Source organism: Ochotona curzoniae, unplaced genomic scaffold (assembly GCF_017591425.1).
Source record: "Ochotona curzoniae isolate NIBS_2020 unplaced genomic scaffold, NIBS_Ocur_1.0 scaffold_4506, whole genome shotgun sequence".
Taxonomy (NCBI): Eukaryota; Metazoa; Chordata; class Mammalia; order Lagomorpha; family Ochotonidae; genus Ochotona; species Ochotona curzoniae.
Window position 1 is genome coordinate 25945844 of NW_024467119.1, and position 21928 is coordinate 25967771.

The 21928-nt window shown below is 43.4% G+C and overlaps 1 protein-coding gene across 4 annotated transcripts in view; it reads left to right on the forward strand.

Moving 5' to 3' along the window:
- The first annotated feature begins 731 nt into the window (after nucleotides 1-731).
- Nucleotides 732-21928, forward strand: part of KLHL8 (kelch like family member 8) — a 41416-nt gene continuing 20219 nt past the window's right edge. Inside the window, exons 1-2 of one of the 4 annotated variants that reach the window (XM_040966840.1) lie at nucleotides 732-816; nucleotides 11946-12286. In XM_040966840.1, coding sequence (XP_040822774.1) covers nucleotides 12074-12286 — 213 coding nt within the window. In that variant the 5' untranslated portion in view covers nucleotides 732-816; nucleotides 11946-12073. Of the gene's footprint in view, nucleotides 817-11072; nucleotides 12287-21928 lie in introns of those variants that run through there. The other 3 variants (XM_040966842.1, XM_040966841.1, XM_040966839.1) reach the window with 3 other exon arrangements.

The following is a 21928-nucleotide window of genomic DNA, read 5'->3' on the forward strand; positions in this document are numbered from 1 at the left end:
TATTGTTAATAAATGTGCTATCATTAAATTGATGACAGAGTCCTAGGATTGTTGACACGAGGCTGCCCTGGCAAGACACTGGTAGCATAGAATGTCCTCCTTTGCTCGCTTGAGCCACATCCCGGCTCACATATTCCTCTCCTGGTTTCCTGCAGCATCACTTTCCCTGGCTAGGGTTGGCAGCAATCAAGACTTAGGCCAACCCAAGGTTTATTCGCTGTGTTTATTTACAAACGCCAGCAGCTCTGTGTATCCGGTGTGGGACACGTGGGGGAAGGGCAGCCAGCTCCGTCCCGCCCGCTTCGTCTTTTAAAGACATTAATAACTGAACACCCAAGACCGCGCGGCAGGGAATCAGCCGACAGCAGCTGAGTTTTTTAAGTACCGGAAGTGTAGCAATGGAAACCTCAGAGGCACTGGCGACGCGAGGGCCTCTCTAAAATTTCGGAGACGTTTGCTAACCTCCGCTTACCCTTACCCACCAAGCGTTACCTTCAGCGCCCGGGGTGGCACCCCAGGGAACCCCAAACGGGGGCGTGGGCGTGGCCTCCGGGCGATGACCGAAAACTACACTTCCCAGGGTGCTGCGCGCGGACCCCTGCGTGCCTCCTCGCCCCGCCCACGCCGTCCCCGGAGGCCGTGGCTCGCCAGGTCTGAGGAGCGAGGACGGCCGGCGCCGGCCCGGGTTCCACGGAACCGCGCACTGGGGGCGCGCGTGCCCGGCTGCTCGTGCCGGGCCGGCTGTGACTTGCAGCGGGGCGGCCGCGAGGCGTCGAGGCCCCGGAGTGGGCGACGCCGCGGGGAGCGAGAGTCCAGGTGAGCGAAGGCTCAGCGCTCCCCACGCCCTCTGCCTCGTCGAGCGGACAGCCGCCCGCGCCCGTCCCGCCCCCGCGCCTCAGCTCCCACTGGAGCGCCGCCGTTGCTTGCTCGCTCCCGAGTGGCCACGCGAACTCCACAGCTGAAAGGCTTTGGGCCCCGGCCGACCTCCCGCCCCGCCCCGCCCCGTTCCGTTTCGCCGCGGCTTCTGGTGCCCGGGTTGGCGGGAGGAACTTGGCCCTGCTCCCCGCGGGGCAGCCCGCGTCTGGTTCTGTCAAGCCTCCGCCGGGTCGCTCCTCGGTCGCCTCTTCGGCAGGTGCATCGCGGGGAGGTGCGGGGCGAGCGCGGTTGCATGGGTTCGGGCCCCAGGGAGTCCTGCCGGGGTCGAGGCTGGGGGGCTCGGAGCCCGCTGGGGCTTGTCCGGCCGGGGGCTCGCCTCCGATCTGGGACTGGCCAGTCCTGGGAGGGTCTTGGAAGAGGGGCTCGGGTGTGACGCCGGGGCCTCGGCGGGAAGCCTCTTCCTAGCCCGCAGCCGCTGCAGGCAGTTTTGGGGGACGTGCCCCTGTTTCCAGATGGCAGCCAATTTGTGTGCAGGTGCAGCCCGCGCCTGGTCCCTATCTGGCCTTGCAGGGGAGTCATCCTAGTGTTGAGTCGCCTGGGTTTGGAAAGCTTTTGAAATCCGATCAGTTTATACATTAAACGTTTATTAGAATTCCTTTTCATCTGCTTTGATTGTGTGCCTGTATTTGGGGGCTCCGATCCCGAAGCTTGTGTTATTGCCTCTCTGGGAGGAGACTTTGGGAGAAAGTTCTTAGAACCTGGATTGATGGGAGTGTTGTGCCAGCCCTGGCACGTTTGGATCTTGCCTGATTTTCCCGGGGCCTGACACAGTTACAAAACGCTGCCAGTACTGGCTCCTGAAAAGCTGCTTGTAGGTGGCTTCTTCATTAGCTGCTACTTTTCCTCCTGTTTCTTTCTAGCACCCGTTGTAGCATTGTAAATTTAAAAGGCAGAGAGGCAGGCATCTAGCGTCTCTGGGTTACGTTCCAAATGTTGGTAGCAGCTGGAGCTGATCCTGGGGGTGGGGAGATGGGGGGAGGTAGCGGTCTGGTACTGGTGTGTCTCCCTCCTGTCCAGCAGGAACCCAAACCTCTGCCCCGCCCTCACCTGCTGTCTTACGGGCTGTGCATGAGGAGAAAACTCGGCCTCGCGATGTGGTCTGTGGTCACTTGAAAACTTAGGGCTCTTTTACCCACTTCCTGGAAGGTGACAACCACGTCAACACAGACAGCTTAGGATTCCTGTATTGCACTTTATGTCGCCATTTTAACATTGAAGTCTGGTCGTTCCTTTAGCATTTGGTGATACTACTGTTTTCTAAGGTGGTGTGTTCTGTAATACTAAGTTTTGTATGCTGACAAACTCAATGCACAGAGTATTTTTTTTAGTAATATTTTTTATCGAGTAAATGGGATACAGTTAGAAATCTCTTGAAGAAATAGACTTTCCTTTATGTTTTTGAGATTTATGCATTTTACTTGAAACACAGAGTTAGGAGAGAGATCCACTTTCCATTGACTGGCTCACTCCCAGATGGCCACAAGAGCCACACCGGGCAGGAGCCTGGAGCTTCATTCTGATCTGCCAGGATGCGAGCTAATGGGCCCAAACACTGGGGCCATCTTATGCTGTTTTCCCAAGTGCATTAATAGGGAGCAGGAAGCCGAGCAACTGGGACACAAGCCAGGACCCATGGTGTGCAGGTGTCCCAGGCAGCAACTTAACCTGTTGCATCACAGCAACAACCCCCAGAAGTAGATTTTCTTTCCAGAGGAGCTTTAAGCTCAGTGAAAAGTATAGGGACTTCCTGTGTGTCTCTTGTCCCCATAGCCTCCTCCCTGACCAAACTTCCTCATTTGGGTTACCATTGATTTTCCTATCTTGACATAGCAGTATCACTTGAAGTGCATAGACTCCATTACAAGTCAGTGATTGTATTGTGCACTCAATAAACTGAATCATTTTGTTTATTAGGTGCTTTTGAGTTGTAGAAAACTGAAGCTTAGTATCATTGAAAAATTATGGAAATATGTTTAACACCTTAATTTCAAATAGCTTCTGTATTTAAAAAATTTGGCACTTAAGTTTAAAAATTGGCACTGTCTTCTGTGATATCAGATGTCAGATATTAGCTATAGAAACTGACACCATTTTACTTTTTAAAAAAATTTTATGTATTTATTTTGAAGGAGAGAGAGCAAAAGCTGCCCTCCACTGACTTACCACACAAATGCCCTAGGGAGACAGGAGGGAAGGCTGAAGCCAGATTCAGGAATGAAATCCAGTCTGCAATGTAGGTTGTTAGAACTCAGTCATTTGCACCCTAGCACCTTAACTTGTAGAGTCTATCTACAGCAAGCTAGAGTCAAGTGCTGGCACCAGTTATCCAACTTGAAAGAGTTATGCAGAGAGGAGTGGGAGAGACCAAGAGAGATCTTGCATCCACTGGTTCACTCCCCCAGATGACCACAACAGCCAAAGTTGGGCCCGTCCAAAGCCAGGAGCCAGGAGTTTCTTCCAGGCCTCCAGCATGGGTGCAGGAGCCCAAGCCCTTGGACCGTCTTCTGCTGGTTTCCCAGGCCGTTAGCAGGGAGCTGGATGAGAAGTGGAACAGCCAGTATTTGAACCAGATTCCATATGGGAGACCAGCACTACAGATAGCAGATTTGTTTGCAATATCACTACACTGGCACCAAGTATTTTATTTGTGTGAAATACACAGCTACAAGGAGAAAGTCATCTTTCTTCCTTTCTGTTTGTTTGCTTATTTACTTATTTATTTTTTGCTACCCAAATTCCTGCAATAACCAGGAGTAAGCCAGGCTGAAGCCAGGAACTGGTACACCATTGAGGTCTCCCAGGGACTCCGGTAAATGAATTTCCTCTTGTTGTCTCTCAGGGTATGTGTTAGCAGGAAGCAGGATTGAATTGGAAGTGGAGTGGGGACTGGAGCTCTTAGATTAGTGTGTGGGTTTTGAAATACTTTAGCTGCTGGGCCAGGTGTCTGATCTGTTGTTAGCTAGATACTGTCTGCTTCTCACAGCTTTGATGGACAGTAGAGTGCGTGGTAGAGAATGGCACTGTATCTTCCAGGATGTCTGAATATCATTTAAAATGCTGAAAGTTGTTATATTGTAAGATTTTGACCTTTTATTCTGGACAAAACACCAAGTGTGAAAGAAAATCAAGTGCTTTTCAAACTAGATCATGTTTACATCATACGTCTGCTTTATCTCCTATCACAGAGTATAAAGTTCTATTAAATTTTTTTTTGTTTTATTAAAGAATTATTTTTATTTGAAAGTCAGATTTACAGAAAGAAGGAAAGACAGAGAGAAAGATCTTGTATCTACTGGTCCACTTCCCAAAACGCTGCCACCCTGAAGCCAGGAGCCAGGAGCTTCCTTGGTCTCCTCCCAGGTCTTTCTCCGGACTCTCTGGTACGTGTCCCAAGGCCAAAGGCCATCCTCTGCTGCTTTCCCAGGCTGCAAGTAAGGAGCTGCATCAGAAGTGGAGCAGCTGGGACACGAACCGGTGCCCATATGGGATGCTGGCACTTGCAAACAGGATAAGCCAGTTGTGCCATCATGTGACCCCTACATTAAATCTCAAGTGATTTTTTTTTACTTTCATTATTACTTGTTAGGAAATAATACAGGTGTGTGTAATTTATTGGAAGTTATTTGCTTATGTAGATTATATTAGAATTTATAATTTAAATTTGAAATAAGTCTCATTTTCATTTTTTAAATTTCAGCACTAGAGTATAGTTCTAAGTTTGAGTTCTATCTCAGGGCTTGGAAGTCAGCTTTATTTTTTTTGTGTGTGGTGATAGGCTGATGGCCGGTCTGATTGTAAAGGTGGCTTCCCTTGCTGGATCTGTGACCAGTAGCATTCACAAGGCCTGGAGAGATGGAGGTGGATCAAACAATGCATGGCAAACTTTGGAATGAATCAGTCTGTTGGATTAATGCTATCTTTGTCCTTGAGTCTCATTTTTCCTTTGATAGTGATTGTTCGAGTTTGTTTTGTTTTGTTTGCCGCTTGAATGCTTTTCAAAGTTCACCATTTTGAACCAGTACTTGGGAATTTGGGTATAAAGGAACATACATATGGTTCCCTAGATTTGGCCTTTTCAGGAATATTCTGAGAAGTCTGGAGATATCAGCCATCAATTAGAGAGGACGGAGTTTGCAGAATACTGTAGATTTAAAATTTAAGTTACTATGGGTGGGCTTTAGGCAAAAACTGTTAAGATGCTGCTTGGGACCCGCTCATTCCCACCCCAGCCGCCATATCCCATATCATGGTGCCTGAGTTAAAGTCCTGGCTAAATTTCTGATTCCAGCTTGTGCTGCTAGGCACCGTTAGAGGCAGCAGATGAAGGTAGAAACTGTTGGGTCCTTGCCACCCGTATGGGAGACCCAGCTGGATTTCCAGGCTCCTGGCTTGAGCCCAGCCCAGCTGTGGCTGTTGCGGGCATTTGGGGTGAACCAGTGCTTCTCTGGTTTCTCTATTTCTGTATTTCAAATAAACTAACAAGTATATTACATCTTGGATTTTGTTTTTTATGCAACAGAATACTTCACTTTAGTAACCGAAGTCTTTTAAATTATGATAGGGGATTTCAGCTAAAATTTTACCCATTGGAATGATATTGCTTTTATGAAGATCCATAATTTTTTTAACAATTGTGTAAGTACAGTATACATACAAAGAAGTATACATAAATGTGCAGATAAATGGATGTTTTGTCCTCTGAGCACACTCATGGCTAACCAAAATTAAGAACAAAACCTCACTTAAATGAGAAGAGTCCTCATTATTTGTCCCTCTCCATTTCTTTTCTTTCTTTTTTAATGTTGGAAAGAGTATAGTGTCACATATATCATAGGAGTTAGTGAAGCAATATTTATATTAAATGCCAACTGATATGACATCCATACAATTTTTATATTTACCCTATGCATTAACTCCCACTGAAAACAGAAAATGTGATATTTATCTTTCTGGGTCTGGTGCACTTCACTTAGCATAATGAATCCAGTTGCATGTATTTTTGTTGCAAATCTTAGGGTTTCAGAGGCCAGCTTTGTGGCTTAGCATGTAAAATTACCATCTGTGATGCCAGCAACCAGTGTGCTAATTTCTGTCCCAGCTGCTCCACTTGCAATCATTCTCCCTGCTCATGGCCTGGGAAAGCCTCAGAAGTTAGCCTGGATGTTTGGACCCCTGCCACCTGTGTGGAAGACATGGAGGAAGCTCCTGCCTTCCACCTAGCCCAGCCCCAGGCTGTTGCAGTCATTTGTGAAGTGACCCTTTGATGGACAATCTCTTTGTCCATCTCATTCTCTCTCCAACTCCCTCTCTTTCCATATTTCTGACATTCAAATAAATAAATCTTAATAAAATTTAGGGTTTCATTCTTTTTTAATACCTGAGTAATATCCCTTTGTATGTATAGGCCATATTTTCTTTATACAGTCAGCAGTTGATAGATATCTTTCCTCTAGGTGAGTCTATATCTTAGCTATTGTAAATTGAGCATCTATAAAATTGGGATTGCAGGTATGTCTTTCATATGCTGATTTCATTTTCAATGGAAATCTTCCCAGGAGTAGGATACCTGGGCCATATGGATTTTAGTCTTAGTTTTCCTGAGGACTCTTCATACTGTTTTCAGAAATGGTTGTACTAGTTTGTATTCCCACCGAAGTGTGTTGGGGAAACTTTTTGCACCATTTTTTTCTGTACAGCCTTGTCAGCATTTGTTATTTTTTTTTAATCTTTTTTTTTTATTTTTGGATAATAGCCATTCTAAGTGGAACAACAATACCTCATTTTGGTTTTTTTATTTCATTTTCCTGATAGCTGGTGAACTTCTTTCAGATATCCCACATGGGTGCCCGAGTCCAACAACTTCGGCTGTCCTCTGCTACTTTCCCAGACCATTAAGAGGGAGATCTCAACACCATTTGTTGAAGAATCTGTCCTTTCTGCAAGTAATGATTTTAAAGATTTATTTATTTTTATTGGAAAGGCAGATATACAGAGAGACAGAGAGAAAGATTTTCCATCCACGGTTCACTCCACAAGTGACCACAATGGCTGGAGCTGAGCCAATCTGAAGCCAGGAGACAGGAGTTTCTTCCACGTTTCCGATGCAGATGTAGGGTAGGGTTCCAAGGCTTTGGGCTGTCCTCAACTGCTTTCTCAGGCCACAAGCAGGGAGCTGGATGGGAAGTGGAGCAGTTGGGATTAGAACCGATGCCCATATGGGATCCCAACCATGCAAGGTGAGGATTTAACCACTAAGCCATAGTTCCAGGCCCCCAAGTATGATTTTACCCCATTTGTCAGTTGATTGTAGATGTGTGGGTTACTTCTTGGGTCTTCCATCAGTTCCATTGATGGACATGTCTGTTCTAATTTCAATACTGTTGTTTTCAATATAACTGTAATGTATCTTGAAATCTGGTATTGTGCTGCCTCTAGCTTTATATTTACTGTATAGAATTGCTTTGGTTGTTCAAGGTCTTTTCTTTCTATATCAGAAAAATATGTTCATATTTTGATTGGGATTGCATTGAATCTAAATTTTGGATAATATAGACATTTTGATGATATTCTAATCATGAACATGGGAGATTTTTCCATTTTTCTCTTCTGTTTCTTTCCTTGATGTTTTGTAATTTGCATTGTAGAGATTTCTCACATTCTTGGTTAAATTTATCCAAGTATTTAGTTTTTTTGTAGCTGTTGTGACTGATGTAACAAGCTCTTTTTCACAATGGCATTGTATATGTGTAGTAAGGCTGTTGATTTTTTGTTGTGTTGAATTTATAGTCTTTAACTTTCCTAAACTCTAACCAGTGCCAGTAATCTTGATGTTTTTTGGTTCCTGTATCTAATGGGTCATATCAAATGCAGTTAGGGATAACTGGACTTGCTCTTTTCCTGTATTATTCCTGTGGTTCCTTTTTCTCGTCTGATGACTTCCTTAGGAGAGGCCTGGTTTGTATATGTGCTGCCTAAGCAAGCGAGAGACCTGGCTTGATTTCCCCGCTTCCCACCTTGGCACTAGCCTTTGTAGCCATTTGGGAAGTAAGCCAGCAGAGGGGAGTGCTGGCCACCTTTCTCTTTGCTCTTTCTTTCTTTCTTTCTTTCTTCCTTTCTTCCTTTCTTTCCTTTCTTTCCTTTCTTTCCTTTCTTCCTTTCTTCTTTTCTCTCTCTCTTTTTTTTAATTATATTTTTTTTACAATTTTTACATGGTTAATTAGGGTAAAAAGGTTCAAGGGCTATAGGAAAGTGGGTAAGACTATTATTTCCATATTGTTTCCTTCATGTTTAAAAGGGGGGTATTAAGGGAGAAGGCCCACCCAGTTTCCCACCCAACCCAGGTCCCGGATGTAGGGTATGCTCCAAGGTTCTTGCTCAAGTGGTTCTGATAGTTCACCAGTTATGAATTGCTGCCAATCTTGCCACTCCAAGCACTATGAAGTCTTTGAAGAATCCACTGATTGACATAGTGCATCATAGAGTCTCCGTTTGCCCCGTATTTTGCTGCCGACATATAGCTGAGATGGTTGATTGACCTGTTCTGTCTTCTCTCTTTTCTTGGTTAGGGTTCTGAGTCCAGCATTTCAATTGGGGAAATCTCCAAAGAAACTTTGTCTGAGGTGTGCTCAGACCAGATTCTTGTATGTACTAGCAAATACAGGGCCCGGCACAGTCCATGGCCCTGATCAGCTGGTGGTTGCAATCGCTGGGTTGGTTCTGTTTTCACTCCCGACTTCCACTGGAACCAATAGGTGTTGCAGTCCAGCCTGGTTCTGCCCAGCACATACTCGGCCCTTGCATAAACCAGTGGGAGCTGCAGCCTAGTTGAAGCGACCCGCAATAACCTCCCACCAGGCCCGTCCCCTACCCTGGTTTGCCAGTATGTGTAGCAGTAGTCCAGTCTGTCCCACACCCCATCCCACCCCAGCCCCTGTCCTGGTTTTCGTGCCCTCCCGTGGGAATGGTAACCCAAGAGGTATGAATCCACTATTTCCCTTCTAGGCCACTCCCACTCCTGGATTATGCACTCTCCAGGTAGTTCTGTGGTTTGACTTGACAGAACTAGTCCCCAGTGCCAGCTTCTTGCAGCTGATGCTGTGACTAAGCCCAAACAACCCTCATCCACTCTAATTTTGTTTGTACCAGTAGGAATAATCAGCTCAGCCTGGCTTTTCCCTGATCTAGTCCACATGAGGCGCACAGGTGTTGTAGGCCTGCTTAGTCTGGTCTGCCCCATCCCAGCTCATGCTCTCCATTGGGAGTAGCTGTCCAGCAAAGGAACCACCCCTTATTCCCCTGCCAATTCTGCCCCCTCCCTTCCTGGTTCTCACGTGTGCTGGATGGGTGCTGTGGTCACATTTGTACAGGCAACCTCACCTTGGCATTCCGTGGCTGGTGTGTGGTTCCAGGCATGAGACGCTCCGTCCTGAGACCCACCAGCAGCCGGGAGGCTGCTGGAAGTTTAAATTCCCAGGCCCAAGGTCGCGTCCCTCCCCAGTCCCATTCACCGCCCAATGAGGGTGGCAGGTGGGCCCCAGACCTGCCCAGTCACGGAGACCTCCCCCCTTGGTGTACTCACCATGAAAGGAGCAGCCCCTAGAGCCCAGGCAGTCCCGGGGACAGCTCATCACGTGCACATGGTGGCTGGCATCTGGGATCCAGGCATGAGACATCCCTTCCTGAGACCCACCAGCAGCTGGGAGGCCTCTTTGCTGTTTCTTTGTGTCTAAAATGAATAAACTAAGAAAAAATACAGAAATATATTATCTCACATTTTCTGTGGGTCAGGATTCTGGGCACAGCGTAGTTGTGTGTTTTGCTTAGGATCTCACAAGGCAGCATTCTGGATGTTGACCGGTTATATTCTTATGTTGCGGTTCAATTATGGGGAAATCTGCTTCCACTTGAATTAGTGGTACAATTTTGTTTCTTTGTAGCTGAATTAAATTACTTGAAAAAGTTCATGAAAAATACATGATGCCAAAATTTTTGCAGCAAAGTAAACTTAAATTTTTAAACTTTATTTTCCACAGATTTTCTAAAGTACCCTTATAGGGCTAAGAGCCCTTGCTTTTTGCTGAGTATAAGGTGGCAGCCTCCTTCAGGTTGTGGGACTCTACGTGTAGTTCTCTTCTCCATGGTAATCTGTGCTTCAAAATCTGCACCTTCAGTCACTTTTTCTGTTGTGTTCATGCAGTGTTGTGCAGAGTCATTACGAGAGTGGTGCTTCATTGCCTTGTGGTGTTCTAGTGGTTAAAAAACAAGTCATAAGCCACTCCTGTGTACAGGGGATTTGAAGATCTGGCTTGTTGGTGTTTAGTGTTGCGTGTTTCTACCACAGAAATTTTAAAGAAGATACTGATAACCATTATATGTAATGTTTTTTAAGATTTTTATTTTTAATGGAAAGTTAAATTTTACAGAGCAGAGACAGACAGAGACAACGATCTTCCATCTCCTGGTTCACTTCCCAAATGGCTGCAACAGCTGGAGTTGAGACAATCTAAAGCCAGGAGCCAGGAGTCCCCTCAGGGTCTCTCCTATGTGGGTAGAGTCCCAAGACTTTGGGCCATGTTTCACTGCTTTCCAAGACCACAAGCAGGGAGCTGATGGGAAGTGGAGCAGCTGAGACAAGAACTGGCACCCATGTGGAGTGCTGAGACCTACAGGTGGAAGAGGAGCCACTGTGCCGCCCCAATTTGTAGTCTTAAATTAACCATTTTGAATCCTATCAAAAGCTGGAAATGGTGGGATTAACCATACAGACCCTAATTCAGTTAGCTTTCTGGCTAAGATATATATAATTTTCTGAAGTTGCTTAATAAGCATAGCATCCTATACTAATGGAAATATTTGCAAAATGACTTGTAATTTCATAAGTACTTACAAATCCATTATTACATTTTATGTAATTCTTTACATAAGATTGATAGGTATTCCTTTTGATAGTTGAAAATATCAGTGAAGCCTTAAAAATATCATATGTGTATAAATGATGGAATAGATGTTTTTATTTAAAATTGTTCCAGTCTAAACTATACGTATGTATATTTCCATACTTATATGCATGCATATATACATGTACACATACATTTAAGTATATATATATATATATACACATATGTATTTTGTTTTTTGCAAAAGATTTATTTGAAAGAGAAATCTTCCATCTACTCATTCATTTCCCAAATGGCTGCAACAACCTGGATCTTCTTTAGGGACTCCAAGCTGGTGACAGGAGCTTAGATCCTTGGGCCATCTTTGCTTTTCTGAGGCCATTGGCAAGGAGCTGGAATGGAACAGCTAGGACAGGAGCCAGGATTTGCATGGAATGCCGGCAAAGGCTTTACCTGGTATGCCGCAGTGCTGGGCTCTTCCAGGTATATTTGTAACACAGAATTGATGATGTAGATGTTCATCAGATACACTTTGAGAATGAAAGTAACTTTGGTTTTGCATGTAAATACTAATAAACTCTGTGAAAATAAAAGTAAAATGAGGTCTTCATACCAGTTGAGCAATTCTATGCCAGGCAGTGTAATTTTTCTCAGTGTAATCCTCAAAATATTCCTGTTAGTGATATCCATTACATGGTTGAGAAAACAGATTTAAGCAGGTTGTCATTTGCTAAGTTCCTAAGTGATGGCACTGTGATGTAACTCTATAATCTAGGATAATGTAATTCAATTAAAATAGCCCTCAGTTTTTGCCTTGCATAGCTGGATAAAGTCTCTAAGCAGGATTTGCGGTTCAGAGCGCTGTTTCCAAAAAAATTAAATATTCTATATCTCAGGTATTGTTGAGTTGTTTTCATAGTAGAATTTAAGACTCCTTTAGTAAGGTACAATAATCAGTTTGGATTATGTGATATTTAGCATGAAAATTTCAGTGTTCAATCATAAGCTTTTATTTAATAAACAATATGGTAATTATGCTTGTAGTCTTTAGTAGTAGGGTTTAATGTTTCTACTGGTTTGTTTTCACGTGTGTTGTGTTCTTTTCAATCTCAGCAAATTGTACAGTGACAGTTACGCATGGTTTTAAAAATGCCTGAAATTTAGTGGCTGCCTTCTCCCCAACTGCTAAGAAATAACCCATGTGATGTCTGAGAGAAGCGCATTTAAAAAGAGTGTTGCAAATGGCTTCAGAATCTGTGAATGCAAAACAAGCGAGGAGTCACTTCACAAAGGGCAAAAGGCAGCAGCACCAGCAAACGAAGAACAGATCCTCACTGAACGATGGCGAGGGAGAAGACTCCTTTATCTTTGAAGCGAATGAAGCTTGGAAAGATTTTCATGGCTCGCTTCTTCGATTTTATGAAAATGGAGAACTCTGTGATGTCACACTAAAGGTTAGACTATGCTTACTTTTCCCCCAGCTTCTGATTACTGTGAACAGTGAGGGTTTCTGTATAATTTTTGGTGATTTATGTGTTTGTTATGGTCACAGTGGTCTTATTCCGAATCCTGTTTTATTGAAGGGAAAGAGGCATACTGAAGATGAAATGAAGAAAGGTTAACTAAGATAAAGTTACTAATTTGATGTTGACATAGTTCCTTATTTAAGAATTCTAGAATTATAGAAACAACTACAGAACAACAAATAGGCATGATTAGTTAACTTATTACCATTAACCAGATAAATTTGTAACTTGTGAGTTAAAGTCTTGATGTATTTCCTTGTCACAGCCTAAAAAATCAGGAATTCCTGGTTGCATACTCACTGGTGTCCCAGTTTTGGTAACTTAGTCTCTAAAATCATCACTATCCTTCCTTCCTCTCTTTTTTAAAGATGTATCTATTTCTTTAGAAAGTGAGGGTTACAGAGAGAGAGAGAGAGAGACAGAGACAGAGACAGAGAACCTTTGATCAGCTGGTTCAATCCGTAGATGGCTGCAATTGCCAGCACTGGGCCAGGGCTGAAGCCAGGAGCCAGAAGTTTCATCCAGGTCTGCCATGTGGCTGCTAGGACCCAACACCCAGACCACTGGACGCTGCTTTTCTCAGGGCATTAGCTAGCAGGGAGCTGGGATGGACACGGAGCATGGACATAAACTGTTATCCATATAGAATGCCAGTATTTACTTGTTTTGTGACAATGCTGGCTCCACTGTCATTTCTTAAGCCAGATTGTTTATATTACCTGATAGGGAGACAGTTTGTTCAGATATGATGAAAAAGTCATTAGTGAACTTTAAGTCTGTGTTCTGTAATATTAAATTGTTCTGCTACAAAAGACAGGTTTGAAGATTAGAAGAGTAATAAAGCATTGTGAAAGAATGTATGTTCCATTGCATGTTTAAAGTACTTTCCTACTCTTCGAACAGTTCTTTCTTGAGATTCATACACATCCATGCAACATTTTCCACATAAGACTTGCCACGTAGAGATCTTAGATTTTGCCATCTATGTCTGATAGCAGTATCTGGGAATACTAAAAAATCCTTAAATGGAAGGAATTTCAGGCCTGGAATGTCTAGTAGTGCAGTATTACATGGTGGATAATCAATCAATAGTTATTTTCCTTGAATTTTAAGTGGCCTTAAATATTTGCTTCCTAAAATATTGACAAAAAAAAATTCTACAAGATTTATCTCTGTGTGAAATTTAGCCACAAGCAGATGTTAATAAAGGAGAACGTGGGGGCTTTTTGATCTGTGTAGTATATTATGTTTACATGCATGCTCTCATTCTGGTTTTCAACCCTTGTGTGAAATTTAGTGTAATAAGTAAAGGTAAATGTAATGTAGGGCCTGGCACAATAGTCTGGTGGTTAAAGGTCTCACCTTGCGTGCACCGGGATCCCATATGAGTGTCGGTTTGTATTGTTGGCTCTGCTTCCCATCCAACTCCCTGCTTGTGGCCTGGAAAAGCAGTTGAGGACAGCCCAAGGCCTTGAAACCCTGCAGCTACGTGGGAGTCCTGGTGGAGGCTCCTGGCTCCTGGCTTAGGATCAGCTCTGGCCATTGCAGCCACTTGGGGAGTAAACCAGCAGATGGAACGTCTTTTCTCTCTGTCTCTCTTTCTCTCTGTGAATCTGATTTTCCAAGAAAAATAAATAAATAAATATTTCCAAATAATGTAATGTAGGTTATTTAAATTTAATTATCAGTTCAGCAAACCACTGACTGCATGGAAGATACTTAAATAAATATTTCTAAATATTTCTAAAATTTTGTAAAGTTTTAAATGGAATTTTAGAGTAATTTTACAAGCTACCAAAAAATTCTGTAGAACTTCTTTAGTGAAAAATAAAGATAAACCCATGACGGTGAAGTAATAAGCAGACTTACAACTGTTTTGGGGTAGTGTCAGCAGTGGGTTGGAATGAACACTGTAGGAGAATCTTTGTGGGAGGATTCAGTTTACCATGTTGTAAGCTGTGTAGGAATGAGATTGTTCCATCGGGGCTAGTTTAAAGAAATTGAGCATGATTTTTATTTTCTGACCTGTGAAATGAAGATGATGGTTGTTTGTGTGAAGGGTAAATGAGATAATGATGTAAAGTGTGATTGACTTAGCACATGTTTAGCATCCACTGCATGGTGTATATTAAATAATAACAGCCACTAATATCATTATATATATTATTCCAAGAGTATCAGATAGCTCTTTGTTAGTCTGTTCCTATTCTTTAGAAAGAATTAATTTATTCCTTTACCATATTTGTGACTATTTGTTTCTTAATTTTTTAAAATTTAAACGAATTTTGTTTTAAGAGAAAATGAGAAATAGAAAGTTTTCATCTTATGCTTCACTTCCCAAATGCCTGCAGTGGTGTGCAGTTGGGACTGAAGTCTGCAGCCAAACCAGAAACTAGACCAGCTGCTGAGCCATCAGCACTGCCTCCCAGTTCACATTCACAGGGAGCTGGAGCCAGGAGCCCCAGTCAGGGTTGAACCCAGAGGCTCTGGGACACAGGTGTGCCAATCAGCGGCTTGAATGTAAGGCTAAATGCTCTGCTGGTTTTTGAATTCTGGTTTAGTGTTTCTTCAACTTTTAGGTTTTTTTTTTAAAGGAACAATTAAATCCTTTTTTTTAAAGATTTGTTTTATTTTATTTATTGGAAAGACAAATATACAGAGAGAAAGAGAGACACAGAGAGATTTTCTTTCTGCTGATTCACTCCCCAAGTGACTGCAGCAGCTGGAGCTGAGCCAATCTGAAGCCAGGAGCCAGGAGTTTTCTTCCAAGCCTCCTGTGTGGATACAGGGTCAAAAGACTTTGAGCCGTCCTCAGTTGCTTTCCCAGGCCACAAGCAGGGATCTGGAAGGGAAGTGGAGCAGCCAGGATATGAATTAGCACCATTGTGCAATCCTGGTGGATGCAAGACAAGAATTTAATCACTGGAAAGACAGAGAATCCCTGTTCAGTGGTCTATTCCCCAAGTGCCTTCAACAGCTTCGGGGGTAAGGCCAAAGCTTGGAGCTGCTCTCAGTCCTAGTCTTCTGTACGGGCGGCAGGAGCCCAGTCACTCAAGCTGTCACAGCTGCATCCCAGAGGCCAGGCTAGCTGGAAGCTGGGCTCAGAGTCAGAAGGAGGTGTCTTATCCAGGTGCTCTGATGAGAGGTGTGGGCATCCTAACCACCATGCCCAACAGCTCTTTAGGTGAGTTCAAAAGATGTTTATCACAAAATTTATTTTACTACTAGTATTATAAGGTGATAAGTCTATTTTTGTTTTCTATTTTTTAAAAGATTTATTTGTTTTTATTCGAAAGGCAGGATTACAGAGAGGGGGGGAAAGACAACGATCTTCCATTTGCTGGATCACTCCCCAGATGCCCCCCAAAGCCAGGAGCTGGAATCTGAGTGTAGGGGTCCAAGCACTTGGGCCGCCCTGTGTTGCTCTGCCAGGCATAGTAGCAAGGAGAGCTGGGCAGAAGTGGAATAGCCAGAACTCCCATATAGGATGCTGATGCCACACTGCACACAGCAGTGTGCCATAGCACCAGCACCAGCCCATTTTTAAATTCTGTAATGAGGTCCTATTGTAGAAATAGCAAACAATTCATTTAGGAATACTCACCAAGGTCTTAGCTAGTACACAAAGAGTACAAATGTAAATAACATAACTGTACTTGCTGTGAGAGACATTGAAGTTTAGCCAGAGATCCGCCCAGACACAGCTAATTGGAACAGAATTTCATGGTTGCTGTTGTTATTTTTTATGGAAGTGCCAAGAAAGGACCTAGTACGTCTGAAAGGTGATTGGAAATGCTTCATATACGAGGATACGTCTTTTTAAATCATGGGAAATATGTATTATGAAAAAGCTGGCCAGATTTCAAAATTCGTTTCCATCAATGTAACCTTATCTCTGAATTCATGAGCTTTGTGACGTGTCCTCACATACTAGCTTGCTGTCATGACAGGGAGAAGCAAAGCTCGTGTATGTACCATTATGCTTGCTAGTGACAGTGTTTTCCAAGCATATCCAGTGGCAGCCCTAAAAACCACATATGGCTTAGCTTCTTAAGGGCAGCAAATTGGAGAGTGGGCAGAGCAAATTTGTCCTGCAGGAATATTATACTCATTGCTTAAGTTTATGTTGTAGATGAATAAAATAAGCGTTTACAAAAATGCTTGTTACTCATGCGTTACGGAGTCTGAGGGGATGTCATTGTTCTCATGAGAGTTCATGGCTAATTTACTTGAGGAAGTGAATAGGGGTTAGAGAGTGAGAAGTGCCTGTACATCTTCTTGATATCACCACTAAGTGCATCTCGTTTACATTATTGGCCTGGCCTGAGTTTTTTGAAACTGCTCCTCTGTTTTTTTGTCTTTTTTTTTTTTTTTCTTAGAGACTTGTTCCCACAGGACAGTGAGGTCCTAATGTGGCAGAAGGGTGAAAAAGGCTTAAGTTCGTTCCCTCTGGCCTTGGTGTAAAGCATGAATCCATTCATGGAGATACATTCAGATTATTTATAGCACAGACAAGAGATATACTTGAGAACTTGAATCTGCATTTAAGACATGAAGGTGTCCTGGGTCCAGGCCTGTGGCACAGTGGTTTAAGCCCCTGCTTGGGAGCCCGTGTCTGACTTCCCAGCTGACTGGTTGGGAGCAGATAATGGCTCTATTCTTGGGTCCCTTGCCAACTGTGTGGGAGACCTTCTCCTGACTTCAGTCTGGCCTATCCCCAAATGTTACAGGGATTTGAGAAGTAGACTATCAGATTAAAGAGCTCTACCCTTCCTCCAACTCTGTGTGTGTGTGTGTGTGTGTGTGTGAGAGAGAGAGAGAGAGAGAGAGAGAGAGAGAGAGAGACTGACTGACTTAGAAGTGAGGAAATGAGATCAAGTATATGTGCTGGGTGACATGCAGTCAGTAAACTCTGCATGGGGACAGGACAGGAGGGGACAGTCAGAAAAAAACATGAGAATCATTTTTCAAATCAGTAGAGCTTAAACAGGCACCCAGCAGTGTAATCAACAAAGTCAGCCTCAGCCAAATGAAGCACTTGTTGTGTCCAGATAGGAACGAGGGCAGCTTTTAGGAAGGGTCAGGACAAGATCATAAGATCGTCCAGGATCAGACATTGTGAGTGTCTCATAGTTTTGTGAGCAGACATGTCTTCTTCAGAATCCTCTGGAATGGCAGTGAGAAGCAGGAGGGGGGTGAGGGGTCAGGGCTTGTGGTTTCCACCAACTCTTTGGGTCCTCTCTTTGGTTGTCGTCAGGATCCAGTGAGCTTTAACCTGGAGAAGTGCATCCAGGAGGGAGAGCCTAACAGCTTGGCACCTAGTGCATGGGCACTAGTTGGAAGGGCCAAATTAAGGTCCACCACAGCTGGGCTGGAGTTAGAGTGGCTTTGGGGTAGACCTTTTACATAGACCCAATCCCCTGGTTAATATGCAATGGGAAGGGGTCCAAGAAGGATATTTTATGGGACTGTGTATGTCACAGTTTAGTTTACTTGAACTGAGAAGGTAAAATAGTTTTAGAGGTACAGAGTTTTATTAAAAGCATGGTGAAACTAACTTGCTAGCCATTAGTTTGTACAGCTTGGATGGAGAAGTCAATATGGAAATTGTAGAGTCCCATTCCATAGTACTGTCATGTGTTAGAGTGTTGGCAAGTTACTTGACTGAGCAAGTTTATAATATACATTTTACAAATACTCATAGAAACTGAATCCTAGTGGTAGACTACGGAAAAGATTTTTGAAAGGACATTTTTAGGCTATGTTCATGATGCTTAATATCAGAATTCAGATCCCATTTTAGGGCTGAAATGAGTTTGAAAAAATGCCAAGCTTTATGCTGTAGTCTACATTATAACTTGAGTCTCAGTAGAATCTAAATCCTGCCTTGTGAGTTCTGCTAAATTTAATATGATGCAACAGACGGAAATGATCATCTGTGCTCGCTGAAGTAAGTGATAGCCGTTCTTCTTCTACATTTGTGAAATACTGTGCGAGAGCCATTTATAAGCAAAGTCATTCATCTCTGTCAAGTTTTCACATTAAAATTCTCTTATTATGTAATCAAATTTTAAAGTAACTGGAAAATTTGATTACTACTATATAAAAAAGAAAATATAAAGCATAAAATTATTAAAGTAGTCAATAAATATGAAAAGTAAATATTTATTGAATCTTGCAATAATTATTTTAAGCAATTTACCTAAGCCAGGAATCAAAGATTAATTACATAAAATTCTGTATGGGGGAAGAAAAACTGTAAAAGAAAAAGGAAATTTGAAGTATGCATGACACATATTTAATATTCTAAATGATTCGGCAGTTCTTACATATAAGCCAGAAAAATCCATAGTACACCAAAGACCTGTACCCCAGATTATACCAAAAAAAAAAAAAAGCAAAAAAAAAAAACCACACAATGAAATAGTTCTACTCATCAAACTGGCAGCTTTTTTAAAAATTTTTATATTTTTTACAATCTTTACATGGTGATTTGGGGTAAAAAGGTTCAAGGGCTATAGGAAAGTGGGTAAGACTATCATTTCCATATTGTTTCCTTCATGTTTAAAAGGGGGGTATTAAGGGAGAAGGCCCACCCAGTTTCCCACCCAACCCAGGTCCTGGATGTAGAGTATTTGGCAAGGTTCTTGCTCAAGTGGTTCTGATAGTTCAACAGTTATGAATTGCTGCCAATCTTGCCACTCCAAACACTATGAAGTCTTTGAAGAATCCACTGATTCACATAGAGTTTGCCCTGTATTTTGCTGCTGACATATAGCTGAGATGGTTGATTGACCTGTTCTGTCTTCTCTCTTTTCTTGGTTAGGGTTCTGAGTCCAGCATTTCAATTGGGGAAATCTCCAAAGAAACTTTGTCTGAGGTGTGCTCAGACCAGATTCTTGTATGTACTAGCAAGTACAGGGCCCGGCGCAGTCCATGGCCCTGATCAGCTGGTGGTTGCAATCGCTGGGTTGGTTCTGTTTTCACTCCCGACTTCCACTGGAACCAATGGGTGTTGCAGTCCAGCCTGGTTCTGCCCAGCACATACTCGGCCCTTGCATAAACCAGTGGGAGCTGCAGCCTAGTTGCAGCGACCCGCAATAAGCCCCACCAGGCCCGTCCCCTACCCTGGTTTGCCAGTATGTGTAACAGTAGTCCAGTCTGTCCCACACCCCATTCCACCCCAGCCCCTGTCCTGGTTTCGTGCCCTCCCATGGAAGTGGTAACCAAGAGGGAGGAGCCCACTATTTCCTTCCCAGGCCTCTCCCACTCACGGATTATGCACTCTCCAGGTAGTTCTGTGGTTTGACTTGACAGAACTAGTCCCCAGTGCCAGCTTCTTGCAGCTGATGCTGTGACTAAGCCCAAACAACCCTCACCCTCTCTAATTTTGTTTGTACCAGTAGGAATAATCAGCTCAGCCTGGCTTTTCCCTGTTCTTGTCCACATGAGGTGCACAGGTGTAGGCCTGCTTAGTCTGGTCTGCCCCATCCCAGCTCATGCTCTCCATTGGGAGTAGCTGTCCAGCAAAGGAACCACCCCTTATTCCCCTGCCGGTTCTGCCCTCTCCCTTCCTGGTTCTCACGTGTGCTGGTTGGGTGCTGTGGTCACATCCGGCACAGGCAACCTCACCTTGGCATTCTATGTTGTGCATTAGTTTTTGTTGCAACCGAACCCGGCTCGACCCACACTGTTCTGATACTTGGATTTGCCAGAGGATGATGTGAACAGATTCAGCCTGGTCTTTCCCCGACCCATGCCATATGTATGCCAGTGGGAAACTTTCCATGGCCTGTTCTGGGCTGTTTCCTATCATGTTTCTTGCGGTTACCTGCTGGGTCTGTGTCCTGCCAGAGGAGTTGCCCAGGCTCCTCCATCAGAACCTCTCCCAGTGCCAGCTTTTGCATATAGCAGTGGGTCCATGAGTCAGTGGCAGCTGTTTCTTAACACTCAGGATCTGACAGAGATACTCTAAGGAAGCTCTGTGAAGATGGGCATTGTAGCACTGTGGGTGGGCTAAGCCTCTGATTGGCAACTCACATCCAGTTTGACTCTCACCTCGATTTCTGATTCCAGCTTTGTGCTAACGTGCACATTGGGAAGTGGCAGGTCATACCTCAGGTGCTTGGATCCATAATGGCTGTGCAGTGGGTCTGAATGGAATTTGGAGTACCTCAGCTGTGGCCTGGCCCAACCGTGCCTGTTGGCATTTGGGAAATCAGTCTCTCCTCCGTCCTCCCTCTCCCCTTAACCCTCTTCTCTTCCTCCGTTTCCCAGCTTTCTCTTTCCCTCTCTCCCTCCCTCTCTTTTTCTGTTCCTTTCCCCTTCCCTCTTTTTCTTCCTTGCTCCCTTTCCACTTCTCTTCTTCCTTTGCTCCCTGTCTTGCTTCTCTCCCAACTTGATAGAAAAAAGTGTTTTTAAAAGTTAATACATGTGTTTAAGTAACTGCAAGAAGGTTTTTAAAAAATAGCCCCCAGCAGGCAGATTGGCAGCCATGTCTGTATTGTGGCTAACCTTGAAGCAGCCTTTATTAGAGAACTTCACTACTACATTGCTTGTAAGGGCACACCATTGGAAACAATTTCAGCTTTCATTAAGGTGGTGAGATTTCAGGATTATTTCTGCATTATTATATAAAATGTATCATTTTTGAAATAAGTAGAAAATGGAAACTTTTGTTAAACTTAGTAAATACTAGATATTAGTTTATTTACGCTGTGCTTCAGTTTTTCAGTTGATCAGTTGCAGGTAGTAATACACCTTGAGCATCCCTAACATGGAAATCCTAAATTTTCCAAATCTTGAAGCTTGAAAAAAAGCTTCTTCTTTTTTTTTTTTTATTAAATCATTTTATTTAAAAGGCAGAAAGCGATAAAAGGAGATCTTCCATCTATTGATCCTTTCCTAAAAATGCCTGGGTCAGACCTAAGCAAGAGTCCAGAACCTCAGTCTGGCTCTGCTACGTGGGTGGCAGGGAGTCAAGCACTTGAGTCATCATGAGCTGTCTCCCACGGTGTGCGTTAGGAGGAAGCTAGAATCGAAAGCAGAGCCAGGACTTGAACCAGACATTCACACATTACCCCAGGTGGCAGCTTAGCTAGTGTGCCAAGTGGCTGACCCCCAGTGTGCCACTTTTGAGCATCATTCCAGTGCTCACAAAGATTTTGTTTCTGACTTAGAGCTTTCAGGTTTAAGGACTTTCAGCCAATAAACTCTGTGCATGTTGTTAAATCTTGGAAACCTCTGGAATCTGAAATAATTCTAGTATCCAGCATTTGAGATAAAGGATATTCAATGTCTAATACCCATTCATTGGGAATATTGGGCTATTAAATGAGTTGGGATGTGGAAATTATTTAAAATAATGCCTGCATACAGTGAGTACAAAAGGATATAGGTTGCTGTTCTCATTAATTCATAAAATACTCCTGAAATATGAGATAGTACAGAAAAATTGCAGTTCCTTGTTCATACAGATGCTTCAAAAAGTCCATGGGAAATGGAGTTAAAAGATAAAGTTCACTTTAGTGTAAAATTTTTTGAAATCCATGTATAGAGGGATCTTTAAGA